Below are 22,544 nucleotides of genomic sequence, written 5' to 3' on the forward strand. Positions count from 1 at the left end.
TTCAGGATTGTTCTCCTGTACTATTTCAAACACGTGGTTTATATACTTATGTATGTGTTTGCCTTGTACATTTATGAACATTTATTTTATATATATATATATATATATATATATATATATATGACCTTAGAATTCCTATAACAATACAAAAAATTAACATCAACAACCCACCCCAACAACTCCCCCCTAAACAACACCCCAGCCTGTGCTTATACCTAGCTACTGTATATATTATTATTATTATTATTATTATTATTTATATTCCGCTCTATACCCAGAGGTCTCAGGACGGTTCACAGAATAAAATCAAAATATAAAACCACAAATAACAAAAGGTGACTAAACCTATTATTTAATTTAAACTAAATAAGGACATTGTTGGGGAAGGACGCAGCAGGCGCGCGTTCCTCTGCTGCCCTCCAGGCGGCTCCATAAGCAACCCTCAGCGCGCGCTTTGGCCAATGAGCCCCTGGGGGTGGGATCCAACGCGAGTCCCCGGCGCAGGACATTGGCCCGCCTGCCTGCCTCCCTCCAGTTGCCCGGCAACACCCCGAAGGGACCGCCCCTCGGAAGAGCTCCCGCGGGGCGAGGCTGCCGTTGCCGGGCAACCCCGCGCGGCTGTTGCGCAGGCGGGCACGTCATTGGCCGGACGGGCCGCAAAGCGCGCGCGGGGCCGTAAAGCGCCTTCCTTCCCTCCCTCCTCCCCGTCTCGTTTTCCGGGCGCAAAATGCCGTGAGCGGCGCCCGGTCGGGCGGGCCTGTGGAGGGCGGTCGGTCGGTCGGTCGTTCGCTGTCTCGGTGAGGGAGAGAAAGAGAGAGGCAAGGCCAGGCCGAGAGGAAGGGGAGGGGGCGACCCGGCTCCGTCCCATGCTCCGTCGGCGGCGGGCGGCCCTTTCCTCCCCCTGCCCCTTCATGCGGGGCCCGGGCCGGGGTCGCGCCGGAGATGGCCAGGAAGACAGTTAGCAGGAAGAGGAGGGCGGCGGCCCCCGCGGCGGGGCCCGGAGGAGAGCAGGTAGGCCCGCGGGCAGCGGAGAAGGGCCAGGAAGAGGCGGGGAGCTGGCCCCCCAAAGAATGCATTTGGCCCTTGGGACTTGGTTGGGGAGGAGGGGGCTTGCTTTGGGGAGGTGGAGAGGTGGGGGGCTGGCCCCCAAATAATGCATTTGGCCCTTGGGGCTTGGTTGGGGAGGAGGGGGCTTGTTTGGGGGAGGCGGGGAGCTGGCCCCCAAATACTGTGTTTGGCCCTTGGTTGGGGAGGAGGGGGCTTGTTTTGGGGAGGCGGGGGGATGGCCCCCAAATACTGTATTTGGCCCTTGGGACTTGGTTGGGGAGGAGGGGGGCTTGTTTTGGGGTGGTCGTGTCGGAGGACGGGGGCCAAGCAGCCTGGCGAGGTGGACGGGGCCCAGATGGGCAGAGCCTGCTCTTTCTCGTACGTGGGGGGGGGGGGTGATAGGAATTTTCCTCCTCCTTTCCTGCGTGTAAGAGGAGCACCCTGTTGCAACAGTTCAATAAAGATCAAGCTTACTAGCTGCTTTGCTTCTCAATATTCTCTGGTTGGCCTCTGTCATTTTCTCTGACCGATGGAGAACCTGCAAAGGACTCTGTAAGGGCTCTTGGGCAGTGTTCCCCAACCTTGGGCCTCCAGCTGTTTTTGGACTACAACTCCCATCATCCCTCGCTAGCAAGACCAGTGGTCAAGGATGATGGGAATTGTAGTCCAAAAACAGCTGGAGGCCCAAGGTTGGGGAACACTGCTCTTGGGTATCCCATAAGGGAAAAGGGCAATTTTTGTTTACAATAGGGGACACAGGCTTGGGCCTCGAGGTCGGGTTGGCATCCGCCTGCCTCCGGACACACACGGAGATGTGCCATAGGCAGACGTGAAATATACGTGTGAATGCACACGCGCGTCCTCTGCTCCCTGCCGATCAATCAGTAATATAGTTCAGTGTATAATCAATATATGATATAAGGTAACGTGCAGGTTATTGTGGGGGCAGCGGCGGGGAGCGGGAGAAACGGAGGGGAGCGAAACAGAAGGTAAAGCGGGAAGGCGGTGCTTAAATGCGAGGAGTAAACAATGCGCATACATGTTTGCGCGGATCTGTGGGGTTACCTATTTCCTGTAGGTACCGGATTCCCGCCAAGATGCCCAAGGCAGTTTGCAGTACTGTATATTTCGCTTCCCTCGATCCGTACCCGACACCTCTCCCATAATAACTTTAATATTATGATCGAACGATCTATCCACACGGTAGTGTGTTGCTTTGGAGGACAGAGAAAGGCCGCAGGGCCCGACTGCTCCATTGTCTCCATGATTTGCAGCTGCCCCCCAGCTCAAAGCGCAAACAATGAAATCGGCAAATAAAACCAGCCCCGTCGCTCCTCCTCCACCCCAAATAAAGCAAGCGAGGGTTTGCGCGCGTTGGCTCCAAGCCCCGGGTCCCAGCGCCTTGTCTCCCCATCCTATTCTTCTGCCGTGGGGACCCTTCCTCCTCCCGCCGCTTGCTTTATCGGGGTCCAGAGGTAGGCTGCCCCTGAACATGCAGGCTCCATTTCCTTCCCACCGCGCTCCTCCCCGTCGGCTCTGATCTCTCCAAGCTGCGGCAGGTGCGTGGAGTTTGGAAAGGGCGATGAAGCCGCCCGGATCGGTGCCGGTGGAGGTGGCGCAGTAGCCAGATGACACTTCCCGGTTGCCCAACCCCCGGGGCCTTCTTGCCACCTGCGATGGCGGTGGCGAGGGTTGCTGGATGCGTCCTTGGACCGGGGTGGTCGCGGAGCGCAATTGGAGAGGGGGCCAGGGCGCACCGCGGCTGCGCCCTGGAGAGCGCCGGGGGGCTGATCGGTGCCTGCTATCCGGCCGCCCCCTGGAAAGACTTGCTCCCCTCCTCTCTCTCTCCAGCCCGAAGGAGAAGCCAGCGGCTCTCGGGAGCGCCCGAGCCCTGGATTCGGCGTTCGGAGCTTTGCAACCGCCTCGGCCCCGAACGCCAGGAGGGCACCAGGCGCGCCGGCCGCTGCTCCGCACCCAGTAGCGCCCAAACGCCGCCCCGGCTCCCGATGCTGCGGACCGCGTGTAAACGGAGGGGGTGGAGGCGGGGCTTGGCTGGCCAGAGGAGGGCGCATCAGGTTTGTTTTCGGGGGCTGGAGTAGAAAGGGAAGCTGGGCATCCGCGTGAGAGAAAAGCCGAGGCCCCCATCTCCCCGAACCTCGCTCGCCAATGTAGCCCCGACGAGCTTGCTGGCTGGGGCAGAGCCCTTCAGAAGCCGCTGGCAAAGACTATTAAGACCTGCCTGATTGAATAGTCCTCCATACAGAAAGAGGGAGGGAGTGGAAATCCCTGTAGGCGAAAACAACAACAAAGCAGCCCATCTGGAAGCCTGGGTGCAGCCGACTGACTTGCCAATTTCCCGTGTGCAGGGATTTCATTTTCAGTTTTGTGTATTGGAGGAGCATTCTATGATGTAAGTAGGAGTTCGCCCTGCTGCCCGAAAACCTACAATTCAGATGCAGTTTATTGTCTCGGGGAAATTAAACTTTGGGTGTTTGGGTGAGCTGAAAATGTAAATTTATGTGAACACATCTTGGTCCTCTGCAAACGTCCACATTGTAGTCCATCTTCATGGTACCGATGATTCATTATTTTCTATTTTAACCCAAGGTGTAGGCACAATAATGCCTCAGAAAGTAAAGGTAGCTGTACTGGCCAGTAAGTAAAATTCCAAAATCCGCATCGGAGCAATCATTATCTTTATTAGGCAAACCAATACGCCATGAAATGACAGGCAACCTTTCCAGGTCTCCAGAACTCTTCAGGCTAGATGGTAAACAAGCGAGGGAATGGCTGGTCGTAATTAGAAATGAATTAACCATAAAATGTAAAAATGAGCTAAAAATCCAATGCTTATCACTTTACAATAGATTGTCAAAAAGCATGTATATCATATGTATAAGACAATAAAAAGTGTTAACAAGACATCTGAAATAAAACAAATCAGTGCCATGTGGATACTGCTAGAGAAGAGGGTGTTGCATAAAGTGGGAGCTACCACAGATTTAAGTCCTTCACTTGTTTGCCACCCATCTAACCTCTGAAGGCAGGGAACGTCTTAAGAGAAACGGACAGATTCCTTTATGAAGACGTGTCATTATTATTATTTATTATTCAGTAGAGCAAGATCCTAGAATATATCTCTGATCCAGTGAAAGATGTGTCATATTCTTAAGGGGTCTCTATGTTACATAAAATGGATCTTCCCTCTGGGGCAGATAGGCAGAATCCTTTGAAGGTCATAAGTTACATGAACTGTTGTCATTTTCCCGCAGTATGGCTGGGACCACTCAGCTCACAAAAGGAAGCGGCTCCCCCCAGTTAAAAGGTCACTGGTATGCTACCTGAAAGGAAGAGAGGTGCGGATGCAGGATGAGTCCAGCTACCACCGACTCCTGCACGGATATGCAGCCCAGCAACTGCCCAGTCTCCTGAAGGAAAGAGAGTTTCACCTTGGGACCCTCAATAAAGTGTTTGCATCTCAGTGGCTGAATCACCGGCAAGTCGTGTGTGGGACAAAATGCAACACAGTAAGTGCAAATCTCTCTCTATCTCCTTAAGCTAGACCTGCTTCTGGATATAGCTACACAAACTGTTCAGAAAAAGACCAAGGTGAGACCGTTTAAAACCTTGCCTGCTTTTTTCTTAGCATTTGCTTCATTGTCATACACACTTTCTACTTTCCCTTTTAGTTTTATCTGTAAGCTGCTTTGAGTCCCTGTCAGGGAAAAAGACGGGGTAGGAATAAATATACAGTATAGTAATAATTATGCAACATTTGTCTTTAATTGAAAGTGAGTTCATTGCTGTATTATTTCAGCTTTGTATATAAACTGCTAGAACCTCCTAGCCTGCAAATTTTTTTTACTAGTGTGGTAGAGAGACCTTTCCTCCTCTGCCGGCCAATTTATTCACCTGCCTGCAGTTCCTGGTTTCCTGTTGCAAGCCTTGTATCTACCATAAATCTAAGGCTAAATTATTGTGTATATGCTCTGTAGTGTAATGCCATTTTTGAGGCAAGGCAACCCATACTGTGGGCAGTAGCTGAAGTGCAGTTGCACCATAGTTTTCTATAAAAGCGTGATATCAAAGTTTCTTTTTCACTTCCTTTCCTAATGATCCCTAGCATGAAATTCACCCTTTACCCTGCTGTCTCTCACTGTGTTGGCATCATTGAACAATCCAGTTACAACCCCAAGGTCTGTTTGATCTGGTCAAATCGCTGCCAGTTGATACCATGAGCTTATATGTGATCCATTTTTTCAAAATAGGTTTTACATTGGTCATTTTCTAGTCCTCATTTATGGAGGCTGATTATAGAGACAAGTTACTTATTTTTGTTAGGAGGTCAGCCATTTCTCATTTAAAAACTCTTGGGTGGATGCCTTCCAGACCTGGTGATTTGTCAGTTTTAATTTTCTCAATCAGGCGGGGAATAATGCTGCATTTAATCAGAGCAGAGAATCTTGATCTGGCTATGTATAGGACTGTTTCATGTGTTCTTAAATTGTGTGAATGCCAGTTTCATTGTAGAACACACACAGATCACTTTTTGACTCATAGTTCTTTTGTTTGAATGAGCTGTTGGCTTCAATTTGGTGCACTAAAAATCCATGTTTTCTTTTCACTGACAATCCTTCTAAATGGGACATTTTTAAATACAGGCAACCCTCTATTATCATGGGGTTGAGTTCCTGGCCCTTGTGCGTGTCGGCAGGGCATGCACAAGCCTGTCCCATTCCGCCCCACTTCTTCTGGGTTCAAAACTACCCGCACTTTAGTGGTTGCGCATTAATTGAACATGCAAAAAATTGGTTTCCTGCTTGTTTGATACACTTGACCAAGTTCATTTTTGGTTCATTTGGGTTTTAGTTTGTGTAATGTAGTGGAGAGATGCATGGTGAACTGGAATAGTCAGGCTGATTGAAGAAGTCAGGGTATGAATTGTATCAGAAGATGGTCTTGAAGACACGTGTTTAGGTTTTTTTTAGCAAATGTAGGGGAATTGCATCAGCTGGCTTGAGTTTTACAGATGAGCTGAAGCAAAACTAAGCAGTTTCGATTAAATTCAAATTTGAACTGTATAATTTGGGTTCCTAAGCTAGCATGAAATAGGCCTTGAAACCTTGTGGAAAAGAGTTTTGTATCTGGTGAGCAACGTTTTACATGCCTGAGCAAGAAGCAGATGACTGAAAATTTCCCAGTACAGGTCTACAGTATTGCTGCTGCTGCTGCCAACTTTTCTGCAAGGAGCACTTCAAATCTGAAAATGGATTCTGTGTCTGATTCATGCATGAATTGATTTAGCTTTGAGTGAGCAACTTGCTAGGCTTCCTAGCTACAGTTAGGATAATGAAACGAGTTCATTCATCCACTAATAAGACCAGTAGTAAAGCAAACCTGGAAATACTTGGATAACCTCTTCCCCCCATATACAGGTTTCTGCACACTACATGGTTAAATTGAAATGACGAGCAGAATCCGAAACCAGGGAAGAGAAGCAGCGGAAGAAGAATGGAAAAAATTCAAGGACTATTTAAAGAAATATTACAAAATCAATGAAAGTTAGAATGATGTTGGATTAGAAAATAAATGGTTACTATTAGTAATGGATAAGACAAGGAGAATAAGGAAGAGTAAATTAAATTAAAATAAGGGAAGATTTGCTGAAAAATTGATTGGAAATTGGAATACAGAAAAGGGAGGTATGAGGAAGTCGGAGAAGAAAGGTATAAGAAAATAAGATTTGAAATTGTACTTGTTTTTGTTTGTTTGTTTGTTGTGTTTATTGTGTTGTATTGTTATGTTTTTGTGGTTTTAAAAAATTTCTTAATAAAAAGTATATAAAAAAAAATAAATAAATTGAAATTAGTCAGTAGTTTACTCCAGAATTGCACCCCATGATGTAAACGCTCCCTCTTCTTTTCATAACGGGGACTGTTGCTTTGCCATCAGTTTTTTAAGGATTTCTTGTATGACCTTTTAAAATTTATTACTTGCATATTATGCTTCTGCCCGTGGTGCTACATACTGCATTTGTTGGGTTTTTCTGCCTGAGTCTAAAAACGGAACTTCGATTTAAAATGGCTTGCATGCCCTAAGACAGAGCTGGGCTATGCAAGGAGTTCTGGGTAGCTGATGGGCTTTTGTTACTCCTCAGAACTCTAGCTCTTCATTGTCTAAAGTGAATTCCTAGCCTTCAGGGATGCAGAAAAGCAGTATCTTTGAAAAGCAGCATAAAAATGCTCCGTATGTATATAGAAGGCTGTCATATAAACAGCCAGGCCCATTGATAGAGCTCAGTATTGTTGTCACTGCGTGGCAGAGGCTCTCCAGGTTTTCAGACAGGAACCCCTCTCCCAGACCTGTCCAGAGAGGTCAGGGATCGAATCTGGAATGACTGAGCTACAGCCCTTTCCCTTGCAGAAATATTGTTGGTTGGATGCGGTGTCTTAAAGTGGCCCCTGTGATTTGGCTTCCTGATTGTATTTTTCACGGCGTTCCCCTAGAGCAGAACAAAGCATCTGTTTTGTAGGCAGCTGCAACCTGCTAAGTTAGCACGCCAGGCTCTGCAAGCAACCTCTTGTTGACTCTTCCTTAATAGATCTGGAGGAAAGGCAGCCAAGCAGGATAGATCTGTGTGAAGGTAGCAGTGCTGCAGTGTGGTTTGGTAGGTTGCATATTTCCCCTTCTCTCTATTATGTTTGGGTCTCCAGAGCAAACAAGTACTTACTTGGTTTCCTGCCTCCCATGTGCTAGCATGGATAGGCAAACTAAGGCCTGGGGGACAGATCTGGCCCAATCACCGCCTAAATCCGGCCCACGGACGGTCCAGGAATCAGTGTGTTTTTACATGAGTAGAATGTGTCCTTTTATTTAAAATGCATCTCTGGGTTATTTGTGGGGCCTGCCTGGTGTTTTTACATGAGTAGAATATGTGCTTTTATTTAAAATGCATCTCTGGGTTATTTGTGGGGCATAGGAATTCGTTCATCTCCCCCCCCAAAAAAAAACATAGTCTGCCCCCCCAAGGTCTGTGGTACAGTGGACCGGCCCCCTGCTGAAAAAGTTTGCTGACCCTGTGCTAGAGCATACGTGAGCAGCTTCCCAGCTTGCACTTTGAGACAGTAGTGGGATCGCATTCCCTCAGGTGATAGGTCAGATCCCAGTTGCTGCTGGTGCCAAAGTTGTTGTGGGGAAGGAACACCAAAGTCATATTCCCCTGATGCAGTAATATGCTTTTTCAGTGTTCATTGTTTCATGTTATCTTGCTTAAATCCTGACAACAGCCCTGCGTGGTTGGCCAGCACCATCCCTATATTGTGGATGGTGGTAGAAGAATGGAACCAGTGACTTCCTGGTTCTTTGTTCACATTCTTTGGGCATGTTACCACAAAAGCATGGGCTCCTGCTTCTCTTCATGCAAAGCACGTTTGGTTAAAAATGTCCTATAATCGCAGTGTTCTCTGTGCAGATTCAGGTTTAGGAATGAGCCACAGGCACTCTCTGACCACAGGTGTGTCTTCCTTCCTTCCTTCCTTCCAGTTGTTTGTGGTCGATGTCCAGACGGGTCAGATTACCAAGATTCCAATTTTGAAGGACCGAGAACCAGACATGGTGAACCAGCAGGGCTGCGGGATTCACGCCATTGAGCTGAACCCTTCCAGGACCCTCTTGGCTACGGGAGGTGACAACCCAAACAGCCTTGCAATTTATCGCCTGCCTACACTTGATCCTGTCTGCGTGGGAGATGTAAGTGCCCCTACATGCTTCAGATGTTTCATTTCATTTTCATGGCAATTCTGTCTCAATCTGGTGATGGGTCCATTCGATGATGGGCAGATTAAAGAGGGCATCTTTATGTTGTCAGAAGTTGGATGGGGTGATGTATTTCTACATAACTGGAATGTTTAATATTGTGAAGCTGAGTGGGAGATTGCAGGGAACTGGACTTGGTAGACGTCCTTTGTACTTGTTTATAAACTTCTAGTGTAGAAGTCCAAAAACTGCCCCCTCTCATCAGGCATTTCTGGTTGCCTTTTTGGAGAACAACCTTGCACGCTTGTTATCAAGAAAAGCAGTTGCGTTTATTTGATGTTTAAGGAAATACATGAAACCTTTACCTTGATATATGAAACCTTTGCCTTGAAAGAATTCTCCCGCATCCTCATCTCTTCCTTCCTTTCTTTCTCTAGGACGGCCACAAAGATTGGATATTTTCTATTGCATGGATCAGTGACACCATGGCTGTTTCTGGTAACTTCTGCTAATGGCTTTACTTCTGTGCGCCCTAACATCTAACTGTAGCTTCTCTTGTAACTCACAAGCTCCCCTCAGGCATTGTACACGTGTGTAAAACCAACAGGAGTGGGAACATGCGTTGTAAACTCTGCACCCACCCTGTCTCCATCCTTCTCCAGGGTTCCATGTCCTATGAAGCCTCTGTGAAAACCAGGAAGATTCCTGCTTCAGGGAGTTGCTTTCCAGGTCATGGAGTGTTATGACAATGGCGATTAGCGTGCCTGTTGCTTTTACACATGAGTAGAATGCCTGAGGCTTCAAATGTGTCTTTTTGAATTTTTAATCATATCTGTCTTAAGTACTTAAGCTGATTGTGGCAGCTCCTTTTTCCATATTCCCCCTACCCATCACCCCAAAAGAAAACTGCAGTTTTTGCAAGGAGTTAGATGTCTCTAACATCTCTATGTCCTCCTCAAAGTATGTATCACACAGTTCCTCCCGCCCCCTTGCAGTTTGTTTTGGCTTGTATGAGAGAATCTCACATTTTTGGCACCCAAGAGCTAGATTAACACACACACATACCCACCCAGAGAGTTTTGTCATTCCATTCTAAAATTCGGCAGAGAACAAAATGGCACGGACTTAGGCATGGAGGGATAGGTGACCACTTGGAAGTTAGCAGAAAGGTGAATTTTTAGCCATGGCAAAGTGGCCAAGAAACTCTGGAGAGAGCACTGAAGTCTTCTGAAAGACCTGCCTAGGCTCCCTCTAGTTTCTGAGCCTCATTGTGGATCTAATCATTGAACATTATAGTAGTTTTTCTGTAACCAGAAAGGGTAGAGGTTTGAGGTTTCAGAGGAAATCTCATAACCACCACCCCCCCATTGGCAAACTGCTTCCAATTCTGTCCTAAAGTTCTGAAATACTGATACTTGAACCACACACCTGCTCTTAGAAGCCGGGCTGCTTGGCCCCAGTTCTGCATTGCCACTTCTTCGTCTGGAAGCTAAAATGGGCTTCTGAGCTTTTCCTGTGTCACCGTATGCTGTGATAATGGTTGCAGCATTTGCATATCTTCAGAATAGCAAATGAACCATGGCAGATTTCATAGTGATTATAATTGCGCTGTGTTACAGCCAAGCTGAGAAACAGCCCACAGGATGTACTGAGCGACGCTGACAGCGTTCAGCATAGCTCCAAAGCCCTCGCAGTGGAGGCTGACTGGACTTTGTCCCACTGTAACACATCCAGTGGAGAAATGCCAGGACGCTGTTGCATGATCTTTATTTTTTGTTCTTGTTTACAACCTTCTGTAAAGTCTACAGTTGTGCCTTTGTCAGGGTGCACTGCAGGACTGCGTTTACACAGTTTGTTCTAACCAAACAGACGGTTGCAGGAGGCTGTCAGAGTTCAATTAATCTTGAAAGAATTTCAGATGTTTGCCCCTTTTGGAATGCATTCTGTGTGCACAACCTTTTCTCTGCGGGAAACTGGGTGTTCAGCTCTCCTTGTTTGCCTGGAACATCCTGCGCCAAGATAGACAGTGCAGTGTTCCTGGCTTGGCCTGTGGCAGGCAGAGAGCTGCATTAGGAGTGGCGCGTGACTGAATACGTAGCACTTGCCTCTATTTAGACATGTGCCCCCCATCGCAGTCAGAGAGCGGCATAATACTAGGAGGGCACGTGTTTAATGTGTCCTTGGGTCTGCTGTCCCGTGCAGGCTCCCGAGATGGTTCAATGGGGCTCTGGGAAGTGACGGATGAAGTCCTAGCCAAGAGCGATGCAAGACGCAACTTGTCTCGAGTTCCCGTCTATGCTCACATCACTCACAGGGCTCTGAAGGACATCCCCAAGGAGAACACCAACCCGGACAACTGCAAGGTTCGGGCACTAGCTTTCAACAACAAGAACAAGGTCAGTAAGATAAATAAGTTCCGAGGTATCTGACCATAACCTCCTCATTGCCAGTGCTATAAATACGTTGAAAGTAGCTACGATCCCGAGAATTTCAGTGTTGGAATTGTTGTTGTTGCTGTTGTTTTTGTTATTGTTATTGTTGTTATGCACTCTGCATAACAACAATAGTGACTTTTCTGGCTAAAACCACATTAAGTAACTGAAAAAAGTGTGTGCTGAAAGCTCAAAACAAAAAACGGCATATTTGAGTTTTCCAGGAATTTGCATGTGGGACCCCCCCCCCATAACGCCCAGCTGGGCTTCCCCCCACGTTTGCATTTTTACTTAAACACCTCTCACCCATTCTATCATTCCGGCCTGCTCCAGAATGCAAATTCTTGATGCTGGGAGAGGCGGAAGAAGAACACCCATATTTATGCAGGTGCTGCAAATTAAACAAATGTTAAAAATTGTGATGACGTTGAGGCAGGCACCTGCTGTGCTTCCCATTGGTTTGCTGATGCAAACACTGAAATTGAAGGGGGGAAGCCAGACGCAATTATTTGTGTTGCAAATGGCAAAGGCACTGAGGGTGTCATGCCCCATGGGCTCTGTGGAGCAGTGATGTTGTGAAATAAGGGACTTGTTTTTAAAATAAGGGATATCTGGCAGTCCTGATTGGCTTTCGCCATCAGATTTTGCAACCTGTGCCTCTGATTCTCAGGTCTAGAAACTGCTGAGTGCTTCATTTTTAAATAAAAACTAGGGCACTCTTGATTCTTAAGAGCTGCACACAGCAGCCTAGAGGTGCATGCAGTTCTTCTCTTGACCACTTTTGGATATAAGCTTGTGCTGTTCTTTCTTCCCGTGCTACCCTTCTGAATTTTAATGGTTTGCAGGAACCCACTCAAAAATTATAGTGCGCAACCTGTGGTTCTGCTGACGTTGCTAAACAACAACAGCAGCATCAGCAACAACAACAACATATTATTTATACCCTGCCCATCTGGCTGGGTTTCCCCATCCACTCTCGGCGGCTCCCAACCGAATATTAAAAACACAATACAGCCTTAAACATTAAAAACTTCCCTAAGCAGTCCCATCATGCCTGTGCTGTGCTGGCTGGGGCTGAAGGGAGTTTGAGTCCAGCAACACCTGGAGGGCTACACTTTCCCTATCCCTTTTCCAAAGCATTTTGTTTTAAATTACTTCAGTAATCCTTAGAAAAACCATCCATGTTAGGTCAATGGTGGTTGACCCCACATTGCAGATGGGGGCGGGCAGATGAGTTTGTGTCAGTGCTGAGATTCTGAGATGGGGTCTCTGTTGTTTTAGCATTGTATATTGGCAGACTTTTAATACTGATTGGTACTCTGCATGGATCTTCTGCGGTGGCCGAGTGGATTACAAAGCTCTTTCTGTTCCAGGAGCTGGGAGCAGTGTCCCTGGATGGATATTTCCACCTCTGGAAAGCAGAATACACACTTTCAAAGGTAACCCTTCTAGTGTGGAAAAAAATGTATGCTGGGCTTTATTCCTGATTTGGGAATGAATAAGTTTTGGTGACAGCAGCCATGAAATTAAAAGACGCCTGCTTCTTGGGAGAAGGGCAATGACAGGCCTAGATAGCATCTTGAGAAGTAGAGACGTCACCTTGACAACAAAGGTCCGTATAGTTAAAGCCATGGTTTTCCCAGTAGTGATGTATGGAAGTGAGAGCTGGACCATAAAGAAGGCTGATTGCCGAAGAATTGATGCTTTTGAATTATGGTGCTGGAGAAGACTCTTGAAGAGTCCCATGGACTGCAAGAAGATCAAACGCATCCATTCTTAAGGAAATCAGCCCTGAGTGCTCACTGGAAGGACAGATCCTGAAGCTGAGGCTCCAGTACTTTGGCCACCTCATGAGAAGAGAAGACTCCCTGGAAAAGACCCTGAGGTTGGGAAAGATGGAGGGCACAAGGAGAAGGGGACGACAGAGGACGAGATGGTTGGATAGTGTTCTCGAAGCTACGAGTTTGACCAAACTGCAGGAGGCAGTGGAAGACAGGAGTGCCTGGCGTGCTCTGGTCCATGGGGTCACGAAGAGTTGGACACGACCAAACGACTAAACAACAACAACAAGTTTTGAGCCAAATTGCAGCACTTCCTGACTGTTGGTAGCATGGCAGTAAGTGCATTGGAAGCTATTGGGGGGAACTTGGTCTGAGTAAGTGAAGGCTTTAAAGAAGGCACGTCCAACTCCCAAGAGACTGCGATCTACTCCCAGTATAAAAAAACTGGCAGTGATCTACCTATTGTCATTGGAGGGAGGAGGAGAATGCGTGGAAGGGGAGGACTGACCAGAGTTGTTGAACATTTCTTAAAGGCGAAATGCCATACGTCGCTTACTGAAAAATCGACAGCTAACAAATGTACGGAGTGCTAAACCCAATCATCATATCCCCTATTGACATCAACAAACACCAAATGACCGTCTGCTTGATGCGACGGAGGAACAGAGAGAGGGTGGAGGGTGGCAGAGACATTCATTCCCCCGTTTTTTTAATCCCGTGATCAATAAGGATCCCGCGATCGACCAGGGATCTATCTGTCGATCATGGTCGACCGGTTGAACATATCTGCTCTAAAGCATAGCTGAGTGATTTATCAAAGCCTCTCTTATCTGCTGTAAAGCAGTCTCCGTGTTTCCAGTGACAACTGTTACAGTGGGTGGAGATTTGCAGTCAGTTTTGGACAGAGTTGCACCCCCCATGAAATACCAGGCACATAGTTTGGGGGTACTCCTAGGCTCAGTGCTGTGTATGGAGGGGCCCACAATGTCTGTGGCTAGGATGCCTTTTACCAGCTTAGTGACGGCTAGAGAAAGCAAAACTTGCCAGTGACACAAGCTCTGCTCACAGCAAAGGTAGCTCTCTACCATGCATGTTCTGTCTGGTTGCCGATAAGGATGGCTCTGAATTGCCTGCTGGCTTACCGGGGCTTTTGAGAGCTGCTTCAAGTACCCTGCTTACTGGCCCATCATTGAGGTTCAACAGACTGGCAAGTAATGGAGCAGGGCCTTTTCAGTGGTGGATCCAAATTTTTGCCATTTTCTCCTGAAAGGTGGGGCATAGGAATCTGCCTTAAACCGAGTCAAACCATTGATCCATATAGTCCATTATTGTTTGCAATGATTGTCAGCAGTTCTGTAAGCAAGTTTAGCCTGCAAATACACTTCATTTCTCCTATTATTTGTTTGCAAGGTCTAGTTCTGCCTGGCAAACGTTTAAAAATCTAATAGTTCAATACAAGAAAGTATACTTTCTTGATACTTCATTGCATTTTGTTGTTCATTGTCCTCTTTACTGCTTCTCACGTTGGTTGTTTTCTGTCTTTATCCCCCCCCCCAGCTGCTGTCAACGAAGCTACCGTACTGCAGGGAGAATGTGTGTCTGGCCTATGGTCAGGAGTGGTCTGTGTACGCTGTTGGATCTCAGGCACATGTCTCCTTTCTGGACCCAAGGCAGCCTTCCCACAACGTTAAGTCTGTCTGTTCCAGGGAGCGAGGCAGTGGTAAGGATTCTTCGTGAGAAAACCTGAGCAGTGGAGCTTCAGCCTTTACACTAGGCAATCTGTTACAGTGTCCCTTCACTGGATGATGTTGGCAATGGGATGGTGTTGTACATCCTCTATAAGTGGGAAGGAGGAAAACTGGTGCTCCTGCAAGGATCTCCTCTGTGCCAAATAGTATAGAAGTAGTCTGCCCCATGGGTTGTTCTTAATATCCTTTTAATACAATGTTATATGGTGAGAGCTCTGTTTGCATGGACAACCGGCCGGCTACGACTGCTTTCTTTGCAATTACTAATTCCAGCATCTCCATTTCTGCCCTTCCCCCCAATAATCAATTCATTTTTAAATTGTGATCATATCTTCTGAAGTAGTTGCAGTTTCCCATTTCGATGTCCTTTGAAATTCTTGCCTCCAAGTCACTATTGTATTGCTGTGATAGTACAGAACGTCAGCACTGCAGTTCTTCTGTTACTCAGGCAGATTCTAAAGGTCTTTTTAAAATGTAGGTCTCTTAACCTACTGGCTCCAGCTTATCAATAAGATGTGCCACACTTTTAGAGAAAAAAATCAAATATGGCATGGCATTCATTAAATCTGTGTCTTTTCTTGAGCACCACTTTAATGTTTTCAAGGATTGAAATTGTTCTGTTTTGTTCCTACATCTTTCCTGGCATCAAAATGAAGCTGACTTGTCCAAAATCCCTGGGTTTTCTCCTCTTTGTTCAGTTATACTTCCCAGAACCTCGCTGATCTTTTATGATTGCCAAGGCTCTTGCCTTATTTTTAGCCAAATCCTGGGCCTCATTTGATGGCATAGGCCACGTCATCTGGCTGCTGATGTTGGCTGATATACGTTAAGAAGTCAAAGCAGACCTTGCACTGGCTCAGGGCTGTGCGGTAATAATTCTTTCCTGCCTGGATTTTTTTAATAACACACTTTGGTATACTGCGGCATTGAAGTGTAATTCATCATGTTCTTAAACCGCAGCAGCAAGGTTCTGTGACTAGAAGTTCGTGCCCAAAATAGTTCAGAGAGTGGGTGCACACGAGAAAAGGTTTCCCATTATCTCCAGGTACCATTTGTGCCTGTGCATGACATTAAATCATTTCACGTTCTGAATTTTGAGACTGGTTTTTGAAGTATCATAAATTTCAAAATCTGTTCTCGTATACCCCCCCCTTCACCGCCCCAGCTAATTGGCATATTGTTTATCTCCTTCATTTATTTTGTAATGTGGAAAGGGGCATTTTTTTGCTACTAATGAGACATAAAGCACAGCAGTTGCTGACATTCAGGTTCCTGTTAATAAGAGTACATTGGCGTTGACAGATTGGAACAAATCAAGGGGGTCTGTGACCTTTTCTCCAACTGTGGGTTTCTCACAAACCTGGCAGGGTGATCACCATGTTGTCTTTCTCCACCACCTAGTAAGCAGAGGTAATGTAATGGTAAAGGCATCCCTGACCATTAGGTCCAGTCGTGACAGACTGGGGTTGCGGCACTCATCTCGCTTTTTTGGCCGAGGGAGCCGGCGTACAGCTTCCGGGTCATGTGGCCGGCATGACTAAGCCGCTTCTGGCGAACCAGAGCAGTGCACAGAAACACTGTTTACCTTCCCGCCGGGGCGGTACCTATTTATCTACTTGCACTTTGATGTGCTTTTGAACTGCTAGGTTGGCAGGAGCAGGGACCGAGCAACGGGAGCTCACCCCGTCGCAGGGATTCGAACCGCCAACCTTCTGATCAGCAAGCCCTAGGCTCAGTGGTTTAACCGACAGCGCCACCCGCGTCCCTTCTAGTAAGCAGAGGTACACTGCTGCTAAAGGTGGATGTTTCATTTCTAGCTGTTCTGACTAATTGTCCACACTGACACTGGCATTAATGAGGGAGAAGCAACTCCATCATGTCCTTTGATATAAGGAGCCCAACTGTCATCAAGTCAGCTGTCTGTCGAGCTTGGGGGGGGAACCAAACAAAATGGGAGGAAATAAATATTCTTCCCATTTTTTTGCTGAGGCCTCATTTCCCTTGTAAAAATTGTAAATTTGTGGAAATGCTGGAGGAAAATCCTCCAGGGCAATATTTTCTCTCTTAGAATCAGTGAAATGCTTTTGAAGATTTTTTATTTTTTTAAAAAATGAAGGCAGCATTCTGAAATGATGATGATGAAAACCATGGGCACAGATCTTGCCGTTGACCATCTCCCCTCCACGACAGGTATTCGCTCTGTGAGCTTCTACGAACACATTATCACGGTGGGGACCGGGCAGGGTTCCTTGCTGTTCTATGACATCCGAGCCCAGAGGTTCCTGGACGAGAAGCCGCCGCACAGTTGCTACGGAACAAAATTAGGAGGAAGTGAAATTCTCAAGTTGTCGACTGGCAAAGGTTGGCTGGTGAGTAGCTTGTAGCTTGAACGAGAGGTAGCCTTCCCACAAACGTAGCTTCTTTAAGGGCTCTTCCACTGACCGAGGACTCTGTTTCTGGCAGCGTTGCCAGATACAGGTGAAATAAGTTGTTTGCTCTTTCCGGTGAACGGATATGCCAGGCTATTAGAAGCTCTTGCTTCTCCTTTCTGTAAGAGTTTGGTCCGCAGAGCCGACGCAAGAGATTGCGCCACCGCCCTCTCCGCATCTTCTCCTGCCGCTGCTGCCATCCCTTCCTCTCCCTTCTGGTGGTAGCGCTCTTGATCCTCCTCTCTCCATCCTGCCTTGGTCTAGGTGGGGCCAAGAAGGTCCTTCCTCACAGTGAGGCATTCTGTGCTAGGAGGGCATGAGAGTGCCGCTGCCGTTTAAAGTTGCAGTACAAAGTGTAAAGGCTCTCCTTAGAGGGAGAGGAAGTGAGAAGCCTCGCCTGGTGGGCAGCAGGCCTGCATGAATTTGCCACCTTCCTGTACCTGCCACCTTAGTCACTTGCCTCATGAAAAGGACTTGCCTCTTAATCAAAAGGGGGTGGGGGTGGCCTCAGACCAGTGTACCTGAAGGAGCGTCTCCATCCTCATCATTCTGCCCGGACACTGAGGTCCAGCTCCGAGGACCTTCTGGCGGTTCCCTCGCTGCGATAAGCCAAGTTACAGGGAACCAGGCAGAGGGCCTTCTTGGTGGTGGTACCCGCCCTGTGGAACGCCCTCCCACCAGATGCCAAAGAGAAAAACAACTACCAGACTTTTAGAAGACATCTGAAGGCAGCCTTGTTTAGGGAAGCTTTTAATATTAAATAGACTATTGCATTTTAATATTTTGTTGAAAGCCGCCCAGAGTGGCTGGGGAAACCCAGCCTGATGGGCAGGGTATAATTATTATTATTATTATTATTATTATTATTATTAGGCTGAAAACCAGCTTCAGCTTAAATTGGTGGCTCTTATTTTGCTGCTGTTCTCCATCTTGTTAAACAGCTTGGGTTTTTGAGCTGGTCGGCAGCTTCCCAGTTCCTTTCGAGTGCTCCTGGGGATGCGCAGCAGCCAGTTGTGGGAAGGTCATGACTGACTCAGTTGTTGCCCTTTCCTTTGACAGAATCATGATGAAACCTGGCGGAATTACTTTTCAGACATCAGCTCCTTCCCAAACGCTGTTTACACCCACTGCTACGACTCGTCTGGCACGAAACTCTTTGTGGCAGGAGGTCCCCTTCCGTCTGGACTCCATGGGAATTATGCTGGTCTCTGGAGCTAAGAACACTTTCCAAACAAAGATCTTTCGTGCAAATTATTTCCCCCTCTGGCATTTCTTTTTTAAAACACAAAGGAATTGTGTGATGACTACACTGTTCTCTTCTGGTTTTGATGCAACTTGGGGTCAACCTTTTCTTTTGTTTTCTTTTCGGAAGGGGCGCAGCATCTTCCACCCGTCTCCCAACAGTTTTTGTACATTTTTTGAACAGTTTTAGTTTTGGTTTAATCTCCTTTGATCTTTCTACAACGGGGTTTATAAACCCCTCTTTTTATTGCATTTCTTAAAAATGGCTGGGTCTTTGCCCTGAGCTTAGGCTAACCAAACTTACATGCCCCCCCTCCCCTTACTTTGCTGTGAGGTAGAAATCCTCCATTAGATCGGCTGCTGCCAAGCTTTCTGTGAAAGCCCAGGGGCTGCGAGTGCGAGTGTGTGTGTGCGTTGGGGTGTATGTACGTACGTGCTGGTACTTTGTCAGTCACATTACCTGGAATAAAAGCTTCTTGTAATTAAAAGGAAAAAAATTAAAAAGTATTTATATAATGAGATACGTTACTACTTTATCCACAGAGCCCAGCTTGCACCTGGCTTCACATTATTTTGAAAAGTACAAGTTTAATGATGCTGTACTGGGTCCAACATGTGACCTGTGTTCTAGGTCTGTCTTCCCTTCTCTTTTCCCCTTTCCTCCTCCCACAGATCCACAGGAAGGATATGAGTGTATAGATGGTTGCAGGGCGAAATTCGTGGTCCATGAGAGCTCTGTGAACGAGGTGGTGGAGGAAGAAATGGCCAATTTTCACAGTCCACCTGTGTTAGATTTTTAGTTCTGCTGGGTGAACTGCTTTCTGAGACTGGCCCCATAGATCTGCCAAATAACTACCCCAAATGGCCTCCAGCGTTGAAAATTGTGTGTGGCCCAGCTCATTAATGCCACTGAAACGTCTTTTAGCACTGCAGGCAGGGATAGTGACTAAAAATGTAAACCCTACATAGCTCTGTTTAACATGGAGTGGCAATGTCTGCCTTGTGTTGGGTTTATTAGCAAGGCAATCCAAGATCCCACAAGGAAGCAGCACGAGCCATAGGCTGGTCTTCTGGACTTACTGCACACGAGCGGAGACTTTTTGCCCGTGCCTGGCCTTTGGGGCTTTCTTGATGGAAGTCCCACAGGGACCCATGTGGCTGTTCTGCCGCTGACCCGGGTGCAGCTGCTCTCTGTAATTCGTAACCCCTCTAAATTGGACCATCCAAGAAAATGCACTTGCAGCACGGCGTTTGTTGCTATGGCAAAATGCTTGGTTTGCTTCCTCTCTGCCAAGACAAGAAACAACACCGCAAGACAAAATCGGAGCTTTAAGCCCTTTTGCTTCTTCTCAGCTGGAGTTCAGTTTTGCTGCCCAGTTTGCCAAAGGATGCTGCTGCTGCTGTGCCACAAAGAAACTGCACTTGTGGGGCTGGAAATAAGTAGCGAGCTGAAGAAATCCACGTCTTAGGCGAGACTGGCTGAAGTGTCCCTCTGTGTGGTTTAATACTCTGGCCTGGCATTCTTCCAAGCAGCTTCTGTGGGTTCTGGATAATGTTAGCCATGCACTGGGCATGGTGCAGAGCTTTCTGCCTCTCCTATTGTAGCGAAGGAGCGGGAGTATTGGCCTTCGGCTGTGGTTGTCCATTGTGTCTTCGGTTTCTTTGTTATGGAGGCCTGTGTGGAACACAGACTCATGCAGAAGGAGCTGTGCTCCTCCGAGCTTTGAAGGAAGCCCTTTATCTGGATGGCATAGTCTGAAAGTAAGCCTGTTTTTACCCCTGGGGTTGGCAAAGAGATGGATGAAATATGCCTCCAATTTCTAATTCATATGATGGGTTTTGGCTGTCAGAAGTCTGAGATCTAAAGAGAGCCACTGCCATGATACTTTTTTGGCGAGGTGCAGCAGCTGGCACTAAGTTGCGGCTTTAATACTGTGCAAGCTTAAAGGGTTCCTTGTGAATGCAACTGTGCCCCTGGACTTTGGTCTGGAGCCTGAAGAAAACATATTTCATGGTAACATTAGCTTCTCTCATTCCACTTACGATCTGAGATTCTTTCCAACAAAAGGGGGAGAGAACTTCTAAAAGCACCTGTGGTGTCAAATGTTGGGATCCTTGTTAAGTCCTTATTTCATCTTCCATCTTACGATTGAGAAAAGCGGAGGCCGCAAGAAGAGTTTATGCCTCCAGACACTGAGGCTGCATCATGTATTCCAGGGCAGCCATTTTAACAGCAATGTTTTTGATCCGTTTTGTATTTGTTTTGTGGTTCTCTTTCGCAGGCTATCTTGAAAACCTAGATTAATAAAATTTAAGAAAAGCAAAACACCACAGTGAGCCAGACACACGATGTGATGCTGTCTGTCAGCTCCAGCTCCTGGATCTGCGTCCCTTCGTCATAAACATAGTCATAAACATGGTAGAGTTTTACATGTGTACATGTAAACACTCTCTATAGGCACATGGCTGCAAGGGCCTTTTTCATGCATTTATGAGAGTTTGTCGAATAACTGCCCCCCTTCCCCGAATAAAACAGTTCCCAAAAAATCATTTCCACTCTTAAGTGCCTGGACACACAGGAAACACTGAGGGCTGTTTCACAGATCATGTGTCGCAAAGAAGGGCCTGCTAACGAAACATGGGTTAGCCAGGGTTGGACCCCCAGCTAACAGCTATATGATATATCAGTTTGCAAAGGGTCTGTGCCATCTGTATGCCATGTTTTGAACTTTCTGCTTCCAACATCTTAGACAGGGTTGGGTCCAGTGGTGGTGCTCAATTGGTGGTAAAACATCTATCAGTGGAACGGAGTGAAGCAGGTTTTGGGGTTTTTTTTGTAATTCCCCTTTCTACCCTACAGCTACACTACACCTATTAAATCTGCTGCACAGCAGTCAGGGCTCCTCTAGAGCAGATTTAGGGGGGCCCCGCCCCCTAAATTCCACTGATGGATACCTGAGTGTCAGGTAAGCTACACTGTTAGATACATACCCTGGGGAAATTGTGAATCTGCTCGTAAGTCAAACCAAGTGGGGTGTTTCTGAGACATAATCCCAGCAGCTTTGGAGACTGTAGTGTCCCTCCCAGCCTTGCACGAGAAACGCCGTTTCCTTCCATTCCCTTGAGGTGAAATGAATGTCGTCATCTGGGTGCTGGATCTTAAACCTCCTTAAACTTGTACTTTTAAAAATGGGCCTGTGCACCTGGTCAACTCTTGCTCATAGCCTCCCACAGTCTCAGGGTTATATGTCACTACAATTTTCATCCAAATGACAGCACACAGGACCAATCAGAGGTTAACGTGCCTTTCTCCTACGGTACCTTGATCTTTGCAAAGCTGCCTACAACAGGATTTGCTGTTTGTCACAGTCTTTCATCTGGATATTGTTTTGTCTCTTTTTCTAAAATATACATATATATATAATGATAATGAAATGTTCTAAGCTGCAACCAACCTGTTCAGTGAATTGTAACTTTTTTAATTTGATGTTCAAGAGTGGTGTATAAAATCAAATGTGTGGATTTGTCTGAAGTGCGAGTTTTTCCGCTGCCACGCTTAACTTGTTGAGGGGACGGTGGTGCACCTCTTTATTTCCGGATGGTGGTTTGCAAACTGCGCAGCTTGGGTCCAAATAGATGCTTATTCAATCCAAACAGATGGTTTATTAGGCAGATAGTCTAAAGCGAAGTCTTTTTATTTCCTCAAAAGCTTTCTCTGTACATCTGTGAGGGACATACACACACACACACAGAGAGAGAGAGAGAGAGAGAGAGAGAGAGAGAGAGAGAGATTTGCAGAGTTTTCAGAAGCTTCTGGAAAAACCTGACTTTGAACTCACACGCAAGCTTGAGAGAGAGGTAACATCACAGTTACAAAAAAGAGAAAAGCCCTTGACAATGTATAATTTGGAAACTGCGTATTTGAAATTGCATGCAGTTTGCATTTTTAATCTGCTTGGAAGCCTGTGGACTGCATGAGGAACCAATGCTATGGGATGCGCAGAAGACGACTTGGAAGTGTTGCTGCATTAAAGCAGTGAGTGGAGTGGGATGGGGTAAACTAATGACTAAAAAAGCCAGAATTGCTTCTGCTGCCTTCTACATTTGAAA

At 46.8% G+C, this 22,544-nt stretch overlaps 1 protein-coding gene across 2 annotated transcripts; it reads left to right on the forward strand.

Annotated features, from left to right (window-relative positions):
* The first annotated feature begins 694 nt into the window (after window positions 1-694).
* Window positions 695-21,956, forward strand: DCAF12 (DDB1 and CUL4 associated factor 12). 2 transcript variants are annotated; one of them, XM_053409004.1, is made up of 9 exons: window positions 696-1,011; window positions 4,320-4,574; window positions 8,590-8,796; window positions 9,240-9,300; window positions 11,005-11,198; window positions 12,608-12,673; window positions 14,573-14,735; window positions 16,954-17,132; window positions 18,252-21,956. In XM_053409004.1, exons 1-9 carry the CDS (start codon window positions 943-945, stop codon window positions 18,408-18,410), a joined length of 1,353 nt encoding a protein of 450 aa, XP_053264979.1. In that variant the 5' UTR covers window positions 696-942; the 3' UTR covers window positions 18,411-21,956. The 2 variants fall into 2 exon arrangements, with proteins under 2 accessions (XP_053264980.1, XP_053264979.1); XM_053409005.1 differs by lacking the exon at window positions 4,320-4,574 and having other exon boundaries at window positions 695-1,011.
* Window positions 21,957-22,544: the final 588 nt, after the last annotated feature.

Source organism: Podarcis raffonei, chromosome 11, assembly GCF_027172205.1.
Source record: "Podarcis raffonei isolate rPodRaf1 chromosome 11, rPodRaf1.pri, whole genome shotgun sequence".
NCBI lineage: Eukaryota > Metazoa > Chordata > Lepidosauria > Squamata > Lacertidae > Podarcis > Podarcis raffonei.

Excerpts from the sequence above, each read along its gene's own strand:
- DCAF12 (XM_053409004.1), top strand. The coding sequence starts at position 943 with ATGGCCAGGAAGACAGTTAGCAGGAAGAGGAGGGCGGCGGCCCCCGCG. Across the intron at positions 11,199-12,607 it reads CTTTCAACAACAAGAACAAG|GAGCTGGGAGCAGTGTCCCT; the intron begins GTCAGTAAGATA and ends TTTCTGTTCCAG. Across the intron at positions 12,674-14,572 it reads CAGAATACACACTTTCAAAG|CTGCTGTCAACGAAGCTACC; the intron begins GTAACCCTTCTA and ends CCCCCCCCCCAG.